Genomic DNA, 22561 nt, shown 5'->3' on the forward strand with positions numbered 1-22561 from the left:
CTTTATAAAAATAACCGGTTTCCCTGAATCCCTTCACTAAATATTACCCTGCTCACACTCCAACAGCTTGTCAGGTCCCAAATACCATTCGCGTATATTCACTCCTATCTAACACGCTAACGCATGCTTGCTGGAAGTCCTAGCCCCTCCCCCAAAAAACCTCCTTTACCCCCTATCTCCAACATTTTTGAGGATGACCCCTACCCCTACTTCCCCTACAGATTTATGTGCTTTCCATGTCATTCTACTTTGATCCATTCTCTCTAAATGACCAAACCACCTCAACAACCCTTCTTCAGCCCTCTGACTAATACTTTTATTAACTCCACACCTTCTCCTAATTTCCACACTCAGAATTTTCTGCATAATATTTACACCACACATTGCCCTTAGACAGGACATCTCCACTGCCTCCAACCACCTCATTGCTGCTGCATTCACAACCCAACTTTCACACCCACATAAGAGTGTATAATTTTTCTATAATTTTTACAATCTCTTTTGTCCCCCTTCCGTTTATATAAAGGGACTATACATGCTCTCCGCCAATCCCTAGGTACCTTCCCCTCTTTCATACATTTATTAAACAAAAATACCAACCACTCCAACACTATATCCCCCACTGCTTTTAACATTTCTGTCATGATCCCATCAGTTCCAGCTGCTTTACCCCCTTTCATTCTATGTAATGCCTCGCGTACCTCCCCCACACTCACATCCTGCTCTTCACTCCTAAAAGATGGTATACCTCCCTGGCCAGTGCATGAAATTACCGCCTCCCTTTCTTCATCAACATTTAAAAGTTCCTCAAAATATTCTTGCCATCTACCCAATACCTCCAGCTTCCCATCTACTAACTCCCCTACTCTGTTTTTAACTGACAAATCCATTCATTCCCTAAGCTTTCTTAACTTGTTTATCTCACTCCAAAATTTTGTCTTATTTTCATCAAAATTTCTTGACAGTGCCTCTCCCACTCTATCATCTGCTTTCTTTTTGTACTCTCACCACTCTCTTCACTTTTCTTTTACTCTGCATATACTCTACTCTTATAAAACTTCTGCTTTATAAAAAAAACTCTCATAAAATACCTTTTTTCCTTTTATCACACCCTTTACTTCATCATTCCACCAATCACTCCTCTTTCCTCCTGCCTCCACCCTCCTATAGCCACAAACTTCTGCTCCACATTCTAATACTGCATTTTTAAAACTATTCCAACCCTCTTCAACCCCCCATTACTTATACTTGCACTAGCCCACCTTTCTGCCAATAGTTGCTTATATCTCACCCTAACTTCCTCCTCCCTTAGTTTATACACTTTCATCTCTCTTTTACTTAATGTTGCCATTTTCCTTTTGTCCCATCTACCTCTTACTCTAACTGTAGCTACAACTAAATAATGATCTGATATATCAGTTGCCTCTCTATAAACATGTACATCCTGAAGCCTACCCATCCTTTTATCCACCAATACATAATCTAAGAAACTACTTCCATTATGTGCTATATCATAACTTGTATACTTATTTATCCTCTTTTTCATAAAATATGTATTACTTATTACCAAACCTCTTTCTACACATAGCTCAATTAAAGGCTCCCCATTTTCATTAACCCTTGGCACCCCAAATTTACCTACTACTCCCTCCACATCATTTGTACCCACTTTAGCATTGAAATCCCCAATCACAAGTACTCTCACACTTGGTTCAAAACTCCCCATGCACTGACTCAATATTTCCCAAAATCTCTCTGTCTCCTCTACACTTCTCTCTTCTCCAGGTGCATAAATGCTTACTATAACCCACTTTTCACATCCAACCCTTATTTTACTCCACATAATAGATATAATGCAATAAACATTGAAAATAAATAAGTGAAAAGTACAATTTACACTGGATTTCATTATATTGAGGGTTTACTGTACAGTGGTACCCCAAGTTTCAAACAGCTCCCTACTCGAACAATTATTTAGGAGTGTTTTTGTAAGTGTATTTTTGGGGGTCTGAAACGGACTAATCTAGTTTACATCATTCCTTATGGGAACAAACTTGTTCGGTATCGGCACTTGAACAGCCTTCTAGAACGAATTAAGTTCGTAACTCGAGGTACCACTGTATATGTTATGTCCTCTAGGGAAGGGAGCATTAACAAACTGAACTTACCCTCAAGATTAAGACATACATTAGCTATCATGTACAGGCAATAGTTGTCTATAAAATGACAATTGTTAAGTCTTAGTGTGATCAACTGTCGACCACACGTGTGAATGAACTCCATGAAAGTTTCTGTGTCTACAGCATTGTAAGGTCCACACCAGGAGAGATCAAGGGCTTGCAGGAGAGAGCATTTTGAAGAAAGGCATTTTAAGGTAGAGTTCTTTACCAACCACCAGCAATTCTGCAAAAAATTCAAAAACATATTACTTAAAAGAGAATATCCATACCAGTAGGGTATCTTAATCCTATATTTCTACTTCAGCTAAACACAAAAATAATTCAGCTTAAAGATGCAATATTTATAGGGAAACATTAAACCCATAAGGGTCATACAGTGACTAACTAGTTTTACAAGATATTTCATTTATCTTCATGCCTGGTCAAAACATTATATACTATTATTTACCTTGAGATTTAACCTCATGTAAAGGCAAGGTTCAGAGGCATATTTCTGAAGCAGCTTACATGTGTGAACCAAGCGACATAAACTTCTTATATCCAGCTGACGAAGTACGTAGATAATCAGCTCTTCCTGAAAATAATAATTTTATATTGTACACAAGATTTCCTTTTTCTGTTACCCTTTTCTGCAGAATATTTAAGTGCAAAGAGCCTTAGTTATAAAATATAAGCAAGGATGCTTGTATCGAAGGCAAGGGAAAGACGGGAACAAATGACTACAAATATAGATCAATGACAGGCATTTACAGGATGAGATGGTTATGCATGCTAGACAGGAAAAAATAGCTAGCTTCCTTATTACAGCAGCCTCTGCCTCAACATGTCTGTTCATTTGCCAGGACACTAACATGGCACCTTGTCCTCCACATGAAGGTGAGATAATCACTTCTGGATCTATGGGACTACAGGGTGGAGAGAAGCCTACTAGACCAGGGCAAACAGAGCACACTAGGGACTGGAGTAAACAAGACTGAGATCTAACCAAGCCAGCTATTAGGAGAAGAGCAGCTAGGACTGTGTGTGCTGTGCAGTGAACACAGAGGGCTTGCTTAGTAACTGTGCAGTGTGTCATTACCAGTGATCACAGCAAAACCAACACCAAGAAACATGTTCCTGAAGATATTTTGTTTAAGTGCACTTCAAGAAATATGATAGGAGTAATTGTTATGCCTAGGACTCTGTTTCCAAGAGCTTCTTTTTTCTACCTAAATGATACTCTGTCTTCAAGTTTCTACATCTATCTCTCAGCTTTATAATCTTGCTTTTCTTCAGGCTAAATTTCAGTAGTTATTTACTTGACTATTCTTAAAATCTTTTGAATTTTTCCCTCCAGTATTCTTTCATCCTCCTCTATCTACTTCAATTTAAAGACAAATCTGCAGCAAGTGCTCAAAGAAGAAAATAATCTCATTAAAGAATCAGGGAAAATCTAAAAACTGGATAAACGTAAGTAAGAGAGCATAAAAAGGCTGTAGAAGGGAGTACAGTATGTCTGTGTGTATAAGACTACTAGTATTATTAAGAACACTAATACATACTTCACTATTTTTGTAAAGGTCAATACATTTAGACAAGTGTTACCATCATCGAAATGATTTTTCCCTCTCTGTAATAAATGAAAAGATAATGTTACACAGAAACCTTACATTACTGAATAATCTTAAGAAAGATAAACCAAAATAAATTACACTATAATGCTTCCCTGTAATCTAATGATTGCTAAATATGAAATATATACTAGAAAAAATAAGGAAAAATAAGAATCTTCAAGTGATGTTAAATATAGGGAGGCTAATTTAAGAAAAAAAATATCTTTGGGAACTCAATGATACTGAATATCGAGATGCTGCAAAAGATGTGGAAAGATGACTAGCTATAGAAGACTGCAAAAACAAGCTTATACTTAATACTTTGAACTATATTTTTTTATCTTAGAGTCAGGAAGCTAATCCTTTACTATTAGCCAAGGTATATACCTACACCAAACAATATTTGCTTCTTTCACTGCTAAGGCAACATTGACTCACAGGCAACAAGTCAAAATAGCCTCCATTTGTTCCTTCAACCTCTGCAACCTCCACTATGTCCTCCTGCTGTGTATCTTCAGCTATTGCTGTTGAATGTTCCTCATTCACCCTCACATTCATTATGTCTGCCTTCTCCTCTCTCAAGAGATCTTCTGGTTGTATCAGTTCCTCTGCCAAAAACTTTTGAAGTTTTCCTTCTGACATAAGAAACTGTACACCAGTAAGGATATTTTCTTCACACCTGTTGATGATCATTTTTTTATTACAAATATTTTCATCTTTGTTGTTGTTGTAAAAAAAATATATATATTTTGACTTACCCTGTATTTTAAAATTAACGAGTTTATACATGAATTTGCATAAATATAACATTATCAATAAATTACAATGTATGAGAGTTCAAAGATTAATTCAAATAAAATATAAATATAAAGACTGAAATGAAGCAATGAAGCTTAAAATTGTATCACCTACATATGGTTCAACATTCTTATAACACTAAATAAAATAAAACAATATATTTTTTTTATTAACACATTGGCCATCTCTCACAAAGGCAGGGTAGCCCAAAAGATAAAAACTTTCATCATTCACTCCATCACTGTTTTGCCAGAGGCACACTTACACTAGTTATAAAACTGCAACATTAACACGCCTCCTTCAGAGTGCAGACACTGTACTTCTCATCTCCAGGACTCAAGTATGGCCTGCTGGTTTCCCTGAATCCCTTCATAAATGTTACCTTGCTCACACTCCAACATTCACTCCATCACTGTTTTGCCAGAGGCACACTTACACTAGTTATAAAACTGCAACATTAACACGCCTCCTTCAGAGTGCAGACACTGTACTTCTCATCTCCAGGACTCAAGTATGGCCTGCTGGTTTCCCTGAATCCCTTCATAAATGTTACCTTGCTCACACTCCAACAGAACATAAAGTCCTAAAAACCATTTGTCTCTATTCACTCCTATCTAACACACTCACGCATGCTAGTTGGAAGTCCAAGCCCCTCGCACACAAAACCTCTTTTACCCCCTCCCTCCAACCTTTCCCAGGCCGACCCCTACCCTGTCTTCCCACCACTACAGGTTTATACACTCTCGAAGTCATTCTATTTTGTTCCTTCCTCTCTACATGTCTGAACCACCTCAACAACTCCTCAGCCCTCTGGATAATAGTTTTGGTAACCCCCACCTCCTCCTAATTTCCAAACTATGAATTCTTTACATTATATTCACACCACACACTGCCCTCAGACATGACATCTCCACTTTATAAATATTCTTTTCACTGTTTTCTTAAATTCTTCCAAACCAACATAGCAATTACCCAGGGAGACACTACAATTCTGTCATATAACTGAAACAGAAGCCTGTTAGGTACTACTCATAGGATTGCTGGTCTTCTCATTCTATCTCATGAACATGCATGATAGCAGATAATCTCGAGAATGAATACAGGTGTTCCTCAACTTATGATGAGGTTATGTTCTGGTGAACCCACTGTAAGTTGAAAATATCATAAGTCAAATGTGAATATACTGTACATGATAAATGCAGTGGACTCCCACATAACGCTATTAATCCGTTCCTGAGAGCTCAATGTTATGCGAAATTATCGTTATGCAAATTAATTTTCCCCATAAGAAATAATGGAAATCAAATTAATCCGTGAAAGACACCCAAAAGTATGAAAAAAAAAATTTTTACCACATGAAATATTAATTTTAATACACACAAACTTAAGAAAACATGCACAGTTACATGACACTTACCTTTATTGAAGATCTGGTGATGATTGATGGGATGGGAGGAGAGGAGACTGGATGCTTTTAGTGTTTAGAAGGGGAAACCCCTTACATTAGGACTTGAGGTGTCAAGTCCTTTTCCAGGGTTGCTTCCCTTCTTCTTTTAATGCCACTAGGACCAGCTTCAGAGTCACTGGACTTCTGTCGCACAACATATCTGTCCATAGTGGCCTGTACCTCTTGTTCCTTTATGACTTTCCTAAAGTGTTTCACAACAGTGTCAGTGTAATAGTCACCAGCACGGCTTGCAATAGCTGTCTGAGGGTGATTTTCATCCATGAAGGTTTGCACTTCAAGCCACTTTGCACAGATTTCCTTAATCTTTGAAGTAGGCAACTTCTTCAATTTCTCTCTCCCCTCCTCCAAAGCAATTTCCTCAGGTGTGGCCTCTTGCTGTTGAAGTTGATCTAGCAGCTCATCAGTGGTTAGTTCTTCATTGTCCTCCTCCACCAACTCTTCCACATCCTCCCCACTAACCTCCAACCCCAAGGACTTCCCCAATGCCACAATTGATTCCTCAACTGGCATAGAATTCTCAGGGTTAGCCTCAAATCCTTCAGAATCCCTTCGGTCTACACATTCTGGCCACAGTTTCTTCCAAGCAGAGTTCAAGGTCCTCTTAATCACTCCCTCCCAAGCCTTACCTATAAGGTTTACACAATTGAGGATATTAAAGTGCTCTCTCCAAAACTCTCTTAGAGTCAATTGAGTTTCTGAGGTCACTACAAAGCACCTTTCAAACAGAGCTTTTGTCTACAGTTTTTTGAAGTTTGCAATAACCTGCTGGTCCATGGGCTGCAGGAAAGGAGTGGTATTAGGAGGCAAAAACTTCACCTTAATGAAGCTCATGTCCCCACAAAGTCGCTCTGCCAAGTCTGTAGGATGACCAGGGGCATTGTCTAACACCAGGAGGCACTTAAGGTCTAATTTCTTTTCGGTTAGGTAATTTTTCACAGTGGGGGCAAATGCTTGGTGTAACCAGTCATAGAAAAAGTCCCTAGTGACCCTTGCCTTATTGTTTGCCCTCCACAGCACACACAAATTAGCCTTGAGGATATTCTTTTGCCTGAACGCTCTGGGAGTTTCAGAGTGATACACTAATAAAGGCTTCACTTTGCAATCACCACTAGCATTGGCACACATGAGAAGAATAAGCCTGTCTTTCATAGGCTTATGTCCTGGGAGTGCCTTTTCCTCCTGAGTAATGTAGGTCCTGCCTGGCATTTTCTTTCAAAACAGGCCTGTTTCGTCACAATTAAACACTTGTTCAGGTTTCAGTCCTTCACTGTCTATGTACTCCTTGAATTCATGCACATATTTTTCAGCTGCTTTTTGGTCCGAACTGGCAGCCTCTCCATGCCTTATCACACTATGTATGCCACTACGCCTCTTAAAGCTCTCAAACCAACCTTTGCTGGCCTTAAATTCACTCGCATCACCACTAGTTGCAGGCATTTTTCTAATTAAATCCTCGTGCAACTTCCTAGCCTTTTCACTTATGATCGCTTGAGAGATGCTATCGCCTGCTATCTGTTTTTCGTTCATCCACACCAATAACAGTTTCTCAACATCTTCTATCACTTGCGATCTCTGTTTCGAAAGCACAGTTAAACCTTTGGCAAGAACAGCTTCCTTGATTGCCGTTCTCTTGGACACAATAGAAGCGATGGTTGATTGGGGTTTACTATACAACCTGGCCAGCTCGGAGACACGCACTCCACTTTCATACTTAGCAATGATCTCTTTCTTCATCTCCATAGTAATTCTCACCCTTATTCCTGTAGGGTTGGCACTAGAAGCTTTCTTGGGGCCCCACCCATGGTCACTTATTTTTCAGGTGAAATCACTATAAAAAGGCTGTAATAATACGAAATGTTCCGATTGTATGCTTGAATGTTACCGCGGAGGCTGGCTTGTAAACAATGCCACTGGCAGAACAAATGAGGCTGGCTCAGGCCGCATGGACGTGTCTCGGATGAATCGCGTTGAGCGAATTTTTTAGCACTATGCGAGGCAAAATTTTAGCGATAAAATGTATCGCTATGCGGATTTAACACTATGCGATGCCAACGTTATGTGAGGGTCCACTGTAAATAAGTAAATAGCTACTCTCACTAAGTAAATAAACAAATACTAATTACTGTAGCTAACTAAATACCAGTACTGAAAAGTATATAAATGAATACAAGTTTATTATATCAATCAATGTACAGTATTGTACAATACTGAATGTGCATCACTATTACATCATCATAAAGTCGAAATATCCTAAGTTGAAGCATTGTAAAACGAGGAGTATCTGTATTTAGTCAGCATATACTGTACAGTCTCTCTAATGGTAGTGGGTTTGTGTCAATCATCTTTGATACTGTTTTACTGTCACCTTTGCACCATTTATAACATTTTTAGTATATGTATTTTTAAATGTTTATGCAGTAGCATGTATACTGTAATAAACAGGATAGTAGAAATCAGCTCAAATACACATTATTTAGGGTAGGCATACTGGTCAGAGAGTCCGTCGTAAGTCCAAGGCGTCAGTAAACGGGTACGTCGCTGTGAGGAGAAGCTGTACTTATATTTATTGTTCTGTATTCCTTAATAACTGATTTTATGTTACGTATATTTCTTTTCTAATTTTGAAGGCAATGTGGGGAACTGGTAATGATTCCAAAAACCATTAACAGAAACAATATACGTAACTATACATACATACATAGAGCTCAAAGGCCAGCCCTTTCCTTTAAGCAATCAAACAGGTGATGATGTGCTTCATGCCAATATCTGAACCAAAGAAAAAAGAATTCTATTGCTTGGGAGGAAATCTTACATGGATGTATGGAGTCCCAACTTGATAATTTGTGACGTTAAGGAATCTCCTGAGTTTACAAATGACTTGCTTGCAGTATGTGTCGAGCCCACCAGGAGGATAGAATCTAGAGCAGAGTAGTACTTCTGATACTGCTGGTCAAACTCTATTCTCAGCAAGCTGAAATACAAGATCACTTAATAAAAATGTAGTTCTCAATCATACACTTTAAATGTTTTTTTAATTTTAATACTATGATCATCATTTAACAATTATTGTTAATGATTATTTTGCAAAATATTATTACCATGTATTATTATTACCATGATGAAGTAAAGGGTGTGATAAAAGAGAAAGTTAGCTTATGAGAGGTTTTTACAAAGCAGAAGTGTTATAAGAAAAGCAGAGTATATGGAGAGTAAAAGAAAGGTGAAGAGAGTGGTGTGAGAGTGCAAAAGGAGAGCAGATGATAGAGTGCTCCGGAGAGGCACTGTCAAGAAATTTTAATGAAAATAAGAAAAAATTTTGGAGTGAGTTAAACAAGTTAAGAAAGCCTAGGGAAAGTATGGATTTGTCAGTTAAAAACAGAGTAGGGGAGTTAGTAGATGGGGAGAGGGAGGTATTAGGTAGATGGCGAGAATATTTTGAGGAACTTTTAAATGTTGAGGAAGAAAGGGAGGCGGTAATTTCATGCACTGGTCAGGGAGGTATACCATCTTTTAGGAGTGAAGAAGAGCAGAATGTAAGTGTGGGGGAGGAACGTGAGGCATTACGTAGAATGAAAGGGGGTAAAGCAGCTGGAACTGATGGGATCATGACAGAAATGACAGGGGGGGATATAGTGTTGGAGTGGTTGGTACTTTTGTTTAATAAATGTATGAAAGAGGGGAAGGTACCTAGGGATTGGTGGAGAGCATGTATAGTCCCTTTATATAAAGGGAAAGGGGACAAAAGAGATTGTAAAAATTATAGAGGAATAAGTTTATTGAGTATACCAGGAAAAGTGTATGGTAGGGTTATAATTGAAAGAATTAGAGGTAAGACAGAATGTAGGATTGCGGATGAGCAAGGAGGTTTCAGAGTGGGTAGGGGATGTGTAGATCAAGTGTTTACATTGAAGCATATATGTGAACAGTATTTAGATAAAGGTAGGGAAGTTTTTATTGCATTTATGGATTTAGAAAAGGCATATGATAGAGTGGATAGGGGAGCAATGTGGCAGATGTTGCAAGTATATGGAATAGGTGGTAAGTTACTAAATGCTGTAAAGAGTTTTTATGAGGATAGTGAGGCTCAGGTTAGGGTGTGTAGAAGAGAGGGAGACTACTTCCCGGTAAAAGTAGGTCTTAGACAGGGATGTGTAATGTCACCATGGTTGTTTAATATATTTATAGATGGGTTGTAAAAGAAGTAAATGCTAGGGTGTTCGGGAGAGGGGTGGGATTAAATTATGGGGAATCAAATTCAAAATGGGAATTAACACAGTTACGTTTTGCTGATGATACTGTGCTTATGGGAGATTCTAAAGAAAAATTGCAAAGGTTAGTGGATGAGTTTGGGAATGTGTGTAAAGGTAGAAAGTTGAAAGTGAACATAGAAAAGAGTAAGGTGATGAGGGTATCAAATGATTTAGATAAAGAAAAATTGAATATCAAATTGGGGAGGAGGAGTATGGAAGAAGTAAATGTTTTCAGATACTTGGGAGTTGACGTGTCGGCAGATGGATTTATGAAGGATGAGGTTAATCATAGAACTGATGAGGGAAAAAAGGTGCGTGGTGCATTGAGGTATATGTGGAGTCAAAAAACATTATCTATGGAGGCAAAGAAGGGAATGTATGAAAGTATAGTAGTACCAACACTCTTATATGGGTGTGAAGCTTGGGTGGTAAATGCAGCAGCGAGGAGACGGTTGGAGGCAGTGGAGATGTCCTGTCTAAGGGCAGTGTGTGGTGTAAATATTATGCAGAAAATTCGGAGTGTGGAAATTAGGAAAAGGTGTGGAGTTAATAAAAGTATTAGTCAGAGGGCAGAAGAGGGGTTGTTGAGGTGGTTTGGTCATTTAGAGAGAATGGATCAAAGTAGAATGACATGGAAAGCATATAAATCTATAGGGGAAGGAAGGCGAGGTAGAGGTCGTCCTCGAAAGGGTTGGAGAGAGGGGGTAAAGGAGGTTTTGTGGGCAAGGGGCTTGGACTTCCAGCAAGCGTGTGTGAGCGTGTTAGATAGGAGTGAATGAAGACGAATGGTACTTGGGACCTGATGATCTGTTGGAGTGTGAGCAGGGTAATATTTAGTGAAGGGATTCAGGGAAACCGGTTATTTTCATATAGTCGGACTTGAGTCCTGGAAATGGGAAGTACAATGCCTGCACTTTAAAGGAGGGGTTTGGGATATTGGCAGTTTGGAGGGATATGTTGTGTATCTTTATACGTATATGCTTCTAAACTGTTGTATTCTGAGCACCTCTGCAAAAACAGTGATAATGTGTGAGTGTGGTGAAAGTGTTGAATGATGATGAAAGCATTTTCTCTTTGGGGATTTTCTTTCTTTTTTGGGTCACCCTGCCTCGATGGGAGACGGCTAACTTGTTGAGAAAAAAAAAAAAAAATTCCATTATTTTAATATTTGAACTGAAACTTATGAAGACATTTCGGTCTGAGTTGGACCGAAATGTCAGTCTCCTACATACAGTTATTTGTATATTGATCATCACAGTATTGTGCTTTTTTATTCTTTAGATCTGTTAGTCTTAACTGCCTGTTAAAGAAAGAAAATAGAATCAGTAGTCTTAGTCCTACTGATGGTTCTTTTCTGTAATGACAGCACACTATAACATCTTTACTTAAATGTCAGTTTTTCAACTCGTCACTATCCTTTATCTTCTTAATTTATTATTTTTTGTTTGCTAACAAAAAAGATTTCCTAAAATTTCTGTCTATTCAAAACTGAGGGTGATAGCTCCACTATGACAAATTAACATGAAGAATCACCAAGAAATCAATCAGCTATCTCTGAGTTTTTTGAGTTTATTTGGCATTTGGATCAGTTTCAGGAGAAAAAAAAATGTATTAATTTTAGATGGCAGGTATATTTTCAGTGACGGTGACTGCATTTCCTTCTTTAAATCACCCAACCTTGGTGGGAAATGGCTGACATGGTAAAATATAAATCAGAGATAGAGGCCTTTGATTTTTCCATTGATTGGGAGTTTCTGGTTAACATAATATTCAATAGCTAAGAAAATAAATTTTGAAATAAAATGCAAAAAAAAAAAAAAAAAATGAAAAAAATCACATTTATACATGTACTATGCAAGCATTCATATATATATACTCTATGTTCTTTATACACTGTTTCCTACAATAAAATTTTAAATAAATTACCAAATAAAATAGTAAACATATACATACATTTACAAAATACAGTTGTGTTTTAATGCTACAATGTGTCACATCTGCATTACCCAAAAATGTGTAACTTACTTTACAAGATGATTAGGTTGTCTGATAGGTGGAGAGAATATTCGAGCCATTGACTTCAAACCTGTTTGAGGTTCACCTGACCACAGAAGTATCCATCCTTGGCCTTCCAACGACCCCCAGACCCTCACCACACTTCCCGGATGATAGGTCTCATAAAAGTCTACTCGAATGGGGTACACTGGGAACTCGTATCTAACATCTGTTGGACGTATTGTATTTGTCACAGGCACTTGCTCTAATAAGGTAGCGTCAATTTGCATAATTATAAGGTATGGCACATGCACACCAGCACACACACTAAAAACCCAGGGTAAAGAAAATGATGAGAGCTAAAACAATACATAATATGTATTAAACAATGAAGCAATATAAAAAAAAATTAGAAAAGATAAACTAGATGACCAAAACTCAGAGAACTGAGACAGACTTAAGTAAATCAACGATAGATTAGAGCTCTGTAAATACAGTTAAGAAAAAATGTTCAAAAACAATTACAGTATATCCCTGTTAAATGACTAGGAAGTATTCCAAAGAATAAGTGTGTTAGGTGAGTTTTATGCAAGATGAAGATTTTATTTGGATTATTAACCTGGAAGCTTAGTAACCTAGGATAACCCAACAGAGCCACTGACATCTGACTGGCTTATTTTCAATGGGGTTCTTTAATTTACTTCCCTTGGATATGACCCCAAAACAGTCAGCTAACACCCAGGTATCTCACTTCCACTCATCTGGAGACCAAACCCTGATCCCTCAGTTGCGAAATGAGGCCGCTACTAGTTGAGCCATGAGCATTGCTATTCTAAAATGCATTCAGAACAATAATAGAGCAAAATTTCTTAACAATAAACTGGAAACAGGAGAGGTTAAGACCTAGAGAATGCAGTATGTTTCAGCTTAGGTAACAAGATTAATTTGTCTAACAGTCTTTACAGCTATGCTATGTGACCTGTACCTCAGTGGTAAAGCATTCAGCTCCTAACTGAAAGGGCCTGGGTTTGACTTCCAGCAATGTGAGACTTATAATCAAGTCTTCCTACACCTATGGCCCATGTCTACCCTGCAATAAATAGGTACGGTACCTAGGAGTATTCTGCTGTTGTGGATTGCATCCTAGGGAATGGCCTGAATGGAAGTGTCAATGTATTACTGTACTTGGTTCTGTTGGATTTCAGAGAATATTGCAAATATTAATAAACCTTTTCTGTGTTTGCTTATGCACACTATGAACTCCATAGCTGTATATAATGTTTATATTCCACAAAATTTCCTAATACAGTATATTTTGTGGAATAACTTAGACAAGGATGTGTGATGTCACCATGGTTGTTCAATATATTTATAGATGGGGTTGTAAGAGAAGTGAATGCGAGGGTCTTGGCAAGAGGTGTGGAGTTAAACGATAAAGAATCAAACACAAAATGGGAGTTGTCACAGTTGCTTTTTGCTGATGACACTGTGCTCTTGGGAGATTCTGAAGAGAAGTTGCAGAGGTTGGTTATGAATTTGGTAGGGGATGTAAAAGAAGAAAATTAAAAGTGAATATAGGAAAGAGTAGGGTTATGAGGATAACAAAAAGATTAGGTGACAAAAGATTGGATATCAGATTGGAGGGAGAGAGTGTGGAGGAGGTGAATGTATTCACATACTTGTAGTATTTGGGAGTGGATGTGTCAGCAGATGGGTCATTGAAAGATGAGGTGAATCATAGATCTGATGAGGGGATAAGGGTGAGTAGTGCACTTAAGAGTCTGTGGAGACAAAGAACTTTGTCCTTGGAAGCAAAGAGGGGAATGTATGAGAGTATAGTTTTATCAACGCTCTTATATGGGTGTGAAGCATGGGTGATGAATGTTGCAGCGAGGAGAAGGCTGGAGGCAGTGGAGATGTCATGTCTGAGGGCAATGTGTGATGTGGATATAATGCAGAGAATTCATAGTTTGGAATTTAGGAGGAGGTGCGAGATTGCCAAAACTGTTGTCCAGTAGACCCCCGACTTACTATATTAATCCGTTCCTGAGAGCACGTCGTAAGATGAAATTATCGTAAGTCGAATTAATTTTCCCCATAAGAAATAATGGAAATCAAATTAATCTGTTCAAGATATCCAAAAGTATGAAGAATTTTTTTTTTACCACATGAAATACGTATACATTTTCCTACACACAAAAAGGATACATGCACAATATATATTGTGCATTTACTAGTGCACTAAATGAAGAATAAATGACACTTACCTTTATTGAAAATGTGGTGATGAGTGATGAGACACTGTTTGTGTCCTAGGAGTGCCTTTTCCTCCTGAGTAATGTAAGTCCTGTTTGGCATTTTTTTCCAGAACAGGTCTTATCACACTGTATATGCCACTACGGTTCTTAAATTTCTCAAACCAACCTTTGCTGGCCTTAAATTTACCAATATGAGCACTAGTTCCAGGCATTTTTTAGTGTTCTCCTGGGTGTTAGTCGACTGGTGTGGGTTGCATCCTGGGGGACAAGATTAACCCGTAAACGGTCCAAACGTATATATATGCTCACTACCCCAGTGCCCCGAATATTTTGAAAAAATAAAGAAATCATTTTTTTTTCTTGAAAAAAAGAGCACATTTTTCTAAGTGTTATAGGATAAAAAAAATTTTTTAGGGTCAGTACTTACCGAGATATGAGGCCGCAAAGTTGGCACTTGGAGATCACCTGGTGGCAACATGGAGCGCTGCTGCTTGCAATAGTGTTGCCGATATATCTTTTTTTCCATTTTTCATATTATTTTATATAATTTTTATGTTCTGATAATTACAATTTATAGTAGTTCTTGTCATTTCATAACTAATCTTTGTTCTGACACTAGTATTAGGTACTGAAACTGTACTCACATTAATAAGTGGACATTTACAACTGCCTTGGTTATTTACTATTGTCTTTGAATATATATATAAAGTATTTATAGGTCCCAGCAATGTTTTGGATATGTGAAAGTAGAGGAGGAGGAGGAGGAGGAGGAGGAGGAGGAGGAGGAGGAGGAGGAGGAGGAGGAGGAGGAGGAGGAGGAGGAGGAGGAGGAGGAGGAGGAGGAGGAGGAGGAGGAGGAGGAGGAGGAGGAGGAGGAGGAGGAGGAGGAGGAGGAGGAGGAGGAGGGAGGAGGAGGAGGAGGAGGAGGAGGAGGAGGAGGAGGAGGAGGAGGAGGAGGAGGAGGAGGAGGAGGAGGAGGAGGAGGAGGAGGAGGAGGAGGAGGAGGAGGAGGAGGAGGAGGAGGAGGAGGAGGAGGAGGAGGAGGAGGAGGAGGAGGAGGAGGAGGAGGAGGAGGAGGAGGAGGAGGAGGAGGAGGAGGAGGAGGAGGAGGAGGAGGAGGAGGAGGAGGAGGAGGAGGAGGAGGAGGAGGAGGAGGAGGAGGAGGAGGAGGAGGAGGAGGAGGAGGAGGAGGAGGAGGAGGAGGAGGAGGAGGAGGAGGAGGAGGGAGGAGGAGGAGGAGGAGGAGGAGGAGGAGGAGGAGGAGGAGGAGGAGGAGGAGGAGGAGGAGGAGGAGGAGGAGGAGGAGGAGGAGGAGGAGGAGGAGGAGGAGAGGAGGAGGAGGAGGAGGAGGAGGAGGAGGAGGAGGAGGAGGAGGAGGAGGAGGAGGAGGAGGAGGAGGAGGAGGAGGAGGAGGAGGAGGAGGAGGAGGAGGAGGAGGAGGAGGAGGAGGAGGAGGAGGAGGAAGAGGAGGAGGAGGAGGAGGAGGAGGAGGAGGAGGAGGAGGAGGAGGAGGAGGAGGAGGAGGAGGAGGAGGAGGAGGAGAAGGAGGAAGAGGAGGGAGAGGAGGAGGGAGAGGAGGAGGAAGAGGAGGAGGAAGAGGAGGAGGAGGAGGAGGAGGAGGAGGAGGAGGAGGAGGAGGAGGAGGAGGAGGAGGAGGAGGAGGAGGAGAGAGGAGGAGGAGGAGGAGGAGGAGGAGGAGGAGGAGGAGGATAATAATAATAATAATAATAATAATAATAATAATAATAATAATAATAATAATAATAATATGTAATAATGATAATAAAATAATAAGTTCCCTTGAAGCATGAAAAACAAAGTCCACCCCTGACAGTGACATGATAAGATGAGATAACATTTGATAAGAGCTGACGTTTGATGAGCATTCGCAAGGGTGCAGTGATAAGACTTGATAAGAAAAGATTAGGGCCTGGCTTTGTTTTCGCTGGTACACAAACATGTCGGTCTATTTGTCTGTCTGTCAAGCTCCCTGTCTATCCGTCTAGCTCTCTCTCTCAGAGAGAGCCACAAGACTGTGTCGTCATCACATTTACTCACATCTTCAAGCAGAGTATAGCACTTTGTCTGGATTTTTTGGGTTTTCCTAGGTAATTTACACTATGTATACTTGTATTTATGTGTACCTGTGAGACAGAGATAGACACTTAGAAAGAGATAGACAGAGACAGATAGACAGAGATAGACAGGGATAGACAGACACAAAGATAGACAGAGACAAAGATACAGAGAGACAGACATAGATAGACATAGATACAGACAGACAAATGGAGATAGAGCCAGGCCGCCAGCAGCCGGCCAGCCACACAGCTGGCCAGCCAGTTAGCCAGCCAGCTAGCCAGCCAAGCAGCCAGTCAGCCAGCCAGGCAGCCAGCCAGCCTGCCAGAATTGTTTCTTTTACTTAGGGCATAGGTTATAAGACATTCTGAAAGGGTGTTGCACAAATATTGCACATGGGTTATTATCGAGGTTTTTTGATATTTCCTCGACCACTTGTGACCACATCCACCTCAAAGCCACTAAACTCAGGGTCAAAATCACTTTCCTCTTAAAATGGGAGCATTGATACTACATGACATCGGTGAATCCCAGGTGTTTGCTGCGCTGTTTGCTCTAGCTGGCGCTCATTTGAACTGGTGCTCCCACAAGGTACTAAGTGGTCCCAGATTTTTTTAATACCACACACACACACCGAATGTTAGAACCCATTCTATGCTGACAAGGCATCTCAGGCCAATCATGCCAAATTTGAAGGCAGGAAAAATAAAATGTATATATATGTTTGGAGAACTAGCGGTAAAAACGTATACGTTTGGACCGTTTACGGGTTAAGGACCCCAATGGAAATAAGTTAGACATTCCTCGATGACACACTGACTTTTTTGGGTTATCCTGGGTGGCTAACCCTCTGGGGTTAATTGTTTCTCGGTATTCTCGACAAGCCACACCAACAACAATCTCTCCACATCTTCGAGTAGCACAGCTGACCGTGGTGCAGCAGCAGCTGATCGTGGTACAATAGTACAGTGGACCCCCGGTTTATGATCAGCTCCCAATGCGACCAATTATGTAAGTGTATTTATGTAAGTGCGTTTGTATGTATATGTTTGGGGGTCTGAAATGGACTAATCTAATTCACAATATTCCTTATGGGAACAAATTCGTCAGTACTGGCACCTGAACATACTTCTGGAATGAAATAATATCGTAAATCGGGGGTCCACTGTATTTCGATAGTATTTCTCACCCTTTTTACCACAGGGTTGGTACTAGCAGCTTTCTTTGGGCCCATGGTGGCTTATTTAGCAGTTACAAGCACTAAAAACACTGGAATAATATACAAAGTTTATTGAGTGTATGCGTGCAACCGTCCGCCCTGGCTTGTAAACAATGTCACACTAGCTCAGCTGAGGCACTCAGGCCAGACGGACCAGACGGCCGCATTCGGGATGAATGATGTAAGTCAAGTTTTTCAACGGAGGTCGGGGTCAAATTTTTACGCTGACAAGCATCGTAAGTCGGTTTTATCGTAGGTTAAGGCCATCATAAGTCGGGGGTCCACTGTACAGTGTCTGCACTCTGAAGGAGGGGTGTTAATACTGCAGTTTTATACTGTAGTGTAAAGCACCCCTCTGGCAAGACAGTGATGGAGTGCATGATGATGAAAGTTTTTCTTTTTTGGGCCACCCTGCCTTGGTGGGAATCGGCCGATGTGTTAATAAAATAAAATAACTTTTAAATTAATTTAAAGAATTTAAGGATGCACAGGTCAACAATCCCATGCTGATACATTTATCAGTACACTAGGAACAATGTCCAGCATGACATCACAGAAGCACATGAAGGGTTTCAGATCTTAATATAACTCAAATAGTTACTTCCTGAAGGCCATTTTTGATGTATGCATCATGCCTACAGTAGATACATAAGATATTACAACTGATTACAGCACAATTCATTATAAAATTTAAATACTTATTAAACTAAATTAATGCTCAAATATTTAAATGATTATTTGACTATTACTTGTCAATGTTTTGTGGGCTGTCCTTAATTCCATTTGAATTTGAACAGAAATCCTTCAATAAATTTCAACTAGGAAAAAGAAACCAACAACTTTTTTTAATTAATTATTAACCCTGTTGAGCAAATGACAGGATGACCTAAGCAAGTGTGGCATATTTCCATTGAGGTTCTTCGGTGCTCTCTGGTAAGATACAACTCACAACACCAAACTAATTCCTAGGTATCTATTTACTATTAGGTGAACAGGGACAGCAAGTACAAGGAAATCTGCCCAAACATCTCTCCTCTCCCAGGTGGATAGACAAAATAAACAAGTTTGCAGACAATTAATGGCTGAAACTACTCAAGACATGAGACAGTTGATTATGTATTTCCACTCATACATAGGAACTGTAACTCAGCCATGGGCTAGCCCCTGACACTTAAAACCTACTCTCCTTGGACAGGCTTAAAGAGCCAAATTTTGATGTCGGAATAATTAAAGAGCAGAGATGGATCTAGTCATGCACCATCATATTATTACGAATAATAATAATAATAATAATAAAAATTTTTTTACAAAAATGTACATAAATATTAAACCACTGTGTTTGACAATATATTTCAAAAATTTTTATAGCCCTTAATAATACATAACATTTTGGGGAGTCTTAAACTACCACTAGGGCTAAGACTAGTTACTACTAATACAGTTATATAAGTGATGTGAAACTGTTTAGATATGAGGGTACACAAAGAGAGACTCAACATCAAAATTCATAGAAAAAGTAATGAAGAACTTTTCAGAATGAGGATCATAAGAATGTGGAAGCCCCTAGGAGAGTTGAGTGGTGGAAAATGAATGGATATGTAATGTACAGCAAATACCACGAAGGTCATGGGGTTTGTGATGCTTCATATATTCTCAGTTCAAATATTTATTTGTAAAAATAGTTACATATACTGGTATGGGGCATTGCATGTATAATATACTGTGGCTTAGAAAAACATGTAAGCAAACACTATGACATATTAGAAAACGTTTCGGTCCTGGGACCGATCAAGGTCCCAGGACCGAAACTTTTCTAATAAATATGTCATAGTGTTTGCTTACGTGTCTTTCTAAACCAACTTGTTGGTATTTATTACCAAGGTTTATACCATAATATACTGTACATGATTAGGTATGTATAATATACTCTACATAATAAACTTCAAGATTTAAATGTTGGTGAATCTTACTTAAAAGAAAGGTTTGGAATGATATTGGGCTGTGTAGGTGTTAGTGTATTTTGGGATATTGATGTCTATGAGATAAACTTGAGAATGCCTCTTCAGATTGCCTTTAAATTGTCAAGGTTAGTGTTTTGTAGAGGAAGGTTCAAATTAGTTTTAGACTGTATAGGTGCCAATTTCTCATTTTTATTGAAGAAATTGGGGTATTAGTTTCACAAGTGATAACCTGTGAATGTCTCTTCTGAAGAAAACATACATAAGCTGGATGTTACAATCACAAATGAACATGAACTATCTAGCTTCCTTAGAGATGCTGAACTTATCAAGACTGATTAACCTATGGTCCTTACCACATTTCTCTATGTTTAGTGCAATGTTACTACCTCATTGTTGTGCAAGTTATTATTTACTTGCTAGTGTCAACTACCTCACAGTCTTACTTTTTTGTGCAATTATTTACTTGTTAAATTTTGCTGTGCAATTATTATTATTATTATTACAATCAAGGGGGAAGCGCTAAACCCGGAGGATTATACAGCGCCTGGGGGGGTATGTGGAAGGCATTCAGGCTTAATTTGGGGAACTGGAGCACAGATCCAATTCCCTAAATCAAGAGCCCCTCACCAACATCAAGGAACCTTCCTTGAGGGGTGCTGTGCAATTATTTCTGTTAAAATTAACTACTTTATGCCTCACAACCTGCCTTCAAGGTTCTAAGTGCAGACCACCATTTTCCAGTGTTATATTTTTTTTATTTTTTTTTTTTTTTAACTTTTTACAGTATTTCTTCATAGTCCATTTTTACAATCTTATTCTGATTACCCCTCAACAACACTTTATAAAATGTAATCGCACAATGTAACCTTTGCAAAGAAATAAAATTTTGTTTGTTTGTATTGACTTATTGTAACCCACATGTGTTTAACACTAAACATCAATGATTTATTTATTCTGATTGACTTCAGATCTTCAATGCTAATACATAACTGCATTATAAACTTAAGCAGCACTCTGGTCTATTCCTTTTGTGTGTAATGTGGTAGAGGGGGCTGGGCTTGTGAGATATGGGGATACCTTTCTTAAATCATGCAATGACCAAAACACATTTAGTTATCAGTATCATCCATACAGAGGTGTAAGTTTGTGTTAGTATACACAGTAAACTGCATTACGTATTATCTTTTTGTGAAACACATCAATTAGCATAAATTTGTACACATCACTGTAAAACTCCCAATGATTAAAAAATTATTCCATAAACACACTATATAAAAAAAGGAAATTTATACAACAGTACAGTACATACCTATCTTTAAAGCAAAAGACACTTACCAATAAAATCCACAGTGGGTGGGAGGAGGGGTCGGGGATCCTCAATCGGCACAGTGGCTGACTCACATTTAGTCCACCATTTCCCATATGTCTGCTTTAAAAATAAAAGGGGGAAATGATACTACACAGTATAAGAAACAAAGCTCATCAACATGAATTCATTAACCCTTTGGGGGTCGACAGGTCCTCTCAGAGACTTGTTCTCAGGGTCGGCCAAATTAAAAAAAAAAAATTATTTTTTCTTATGAAAAGATAGAGAATCTTTTCCCGATCATAATGACACCAAAAGTATGAAATTTGATGGAAAACTTATGGAATTATGCTCTCGCGAAGTTAGCGGTCTCGACAATGTTTATGCATCGGCGATTTTGCCCACTTTGAGCCCAATTTTCAGCCAATTCCAGTGTACTAGTCGACAAAAATCATAACTATTTCGCTAGAACTCCATTTTTTCTATCGAATGAGTACAAGAAACCACCCATTTACCTATTTCAACTATCCAATAAAGTGGTCAGAATTTAGCAATTTTGCCAATTTCACACAAATTTCAAAAGATGCCAATTTCCGAATAACGTCCAGAATAAACAAGAAAGACATTCCTGGCACTAAAATAACAAGTTCTCTGTTCGTTAGTCACATCCCCAGGCCCCTCTTATATTTCTTTGGCTTTCCACTTTGAATTTTTATTCTTACAAAAAACAGAAGATTTACTGTTATGCAGACTACTGAATTAGTGTAGAAATGGTATAAATAATATCAGCATACTTGTAAAAGAATATTAGACTCACCACTTGATGTGTATTGGATGCTTGGCATGATTTGTTTACTTTTGAACTTTGGTAAAAATCGAACATTTCTGCTACTTTGAGCTCAATTTCAAGGTACTTTTCATTGTAAAACCAGTCAAAATCATCTCAATTTCTGCAATATGTCTTCCATTCTATAAAATGAGACCAAGAAAACTAGAATACAACAATAAATACCATACAAAAATACAGTGCAAAGTTGCTGTTTTAATCCAAAAACACGGTCCAAGTTTTTTCTCATTATGCACTGTGTGCTGCAGGATTTTTTTATACTGCGCACAGTGACCACATAGACCCATTCTTACATATGTAGGCCTACCAGCTTTCTCTCACTAGATTTGAGGGTGCTAGAATTTAGGCATACTAGTACAGCGGACCCCCGGTTAACGATATTTCTTCACTCCAGAAGTATGTTCAGGTGCCAGTACTGACTGAATTTGTTCCCATAAGAAATATTGTGAAGTGGATTAGTCCATTTCAGACCCCCAAACATACACATACAAACGCACTTACATAAATACACTTACATAATTGGTCACATTCGGAGGTAATCGTTATGCGGGGGTCCACTGTATGTCAAAAACCCTGGGTCGTAAGACGTACTAGTACGTCCGAAACCCCCA

At 39.0% G+C, this 22561-nt stretch overlaps 1 protein-coding gene across 2 annotated transcripts in view; it reads right to left on the reverse strand.

The window, feature by feature from the left end:
- Window positions 1-22561, reverse strand: part of Fbxl4 (F box and leucine-rich-repeat gene 4) — a 62644-nt gene that overhangs the window by 28495 nt on the left and 11588 nt on the right. For both annotated transcript variants that reach the window (XM_053780038.2, XM_053780037.2), the window contains exons 3-8: window positions 21133-21226; window positions 12314-12512; window positions 8851-9009; window positions 4211-4451; window positions 2629-2754; window positions 2169-2403 (exon numbers count right to left, since the gene is read on the reverse strand). In XM_053780038.2, the coding sequence (XP_053636013.2) occupies window positions 2169-2403; window positions 2629-2754; window positions 4211-4451; window positions 8851-9009; window positions 12314-12512; window positions 21133-21226 (1054 nt within the window). The remainder of the gene's footprint in view (window positions 1-2168; window positions 2404-2628; window positions 2755-4210; window positions 4452-8850; window positions 9010-12313; window positions 12513-21132; window positions 21227-22561) is intronic.

The sequence above is a fragment of the Cherax quadricarinatus genome, chromosome 27, assembly GCF_038502225.1.
Source record: "Cherax quadricarinatus isolate ZL_2023a chromosome 27, ASM3850222v1, whole genome shotgun sequence".
Classification (NCBI taxonomy): domain Eukaryota; kingdom Metazoa; phylum Arthropoda; class Malacostraca; order Decapoda; family Parastacidae; genus Cherax; species Cherax quadricarinatus.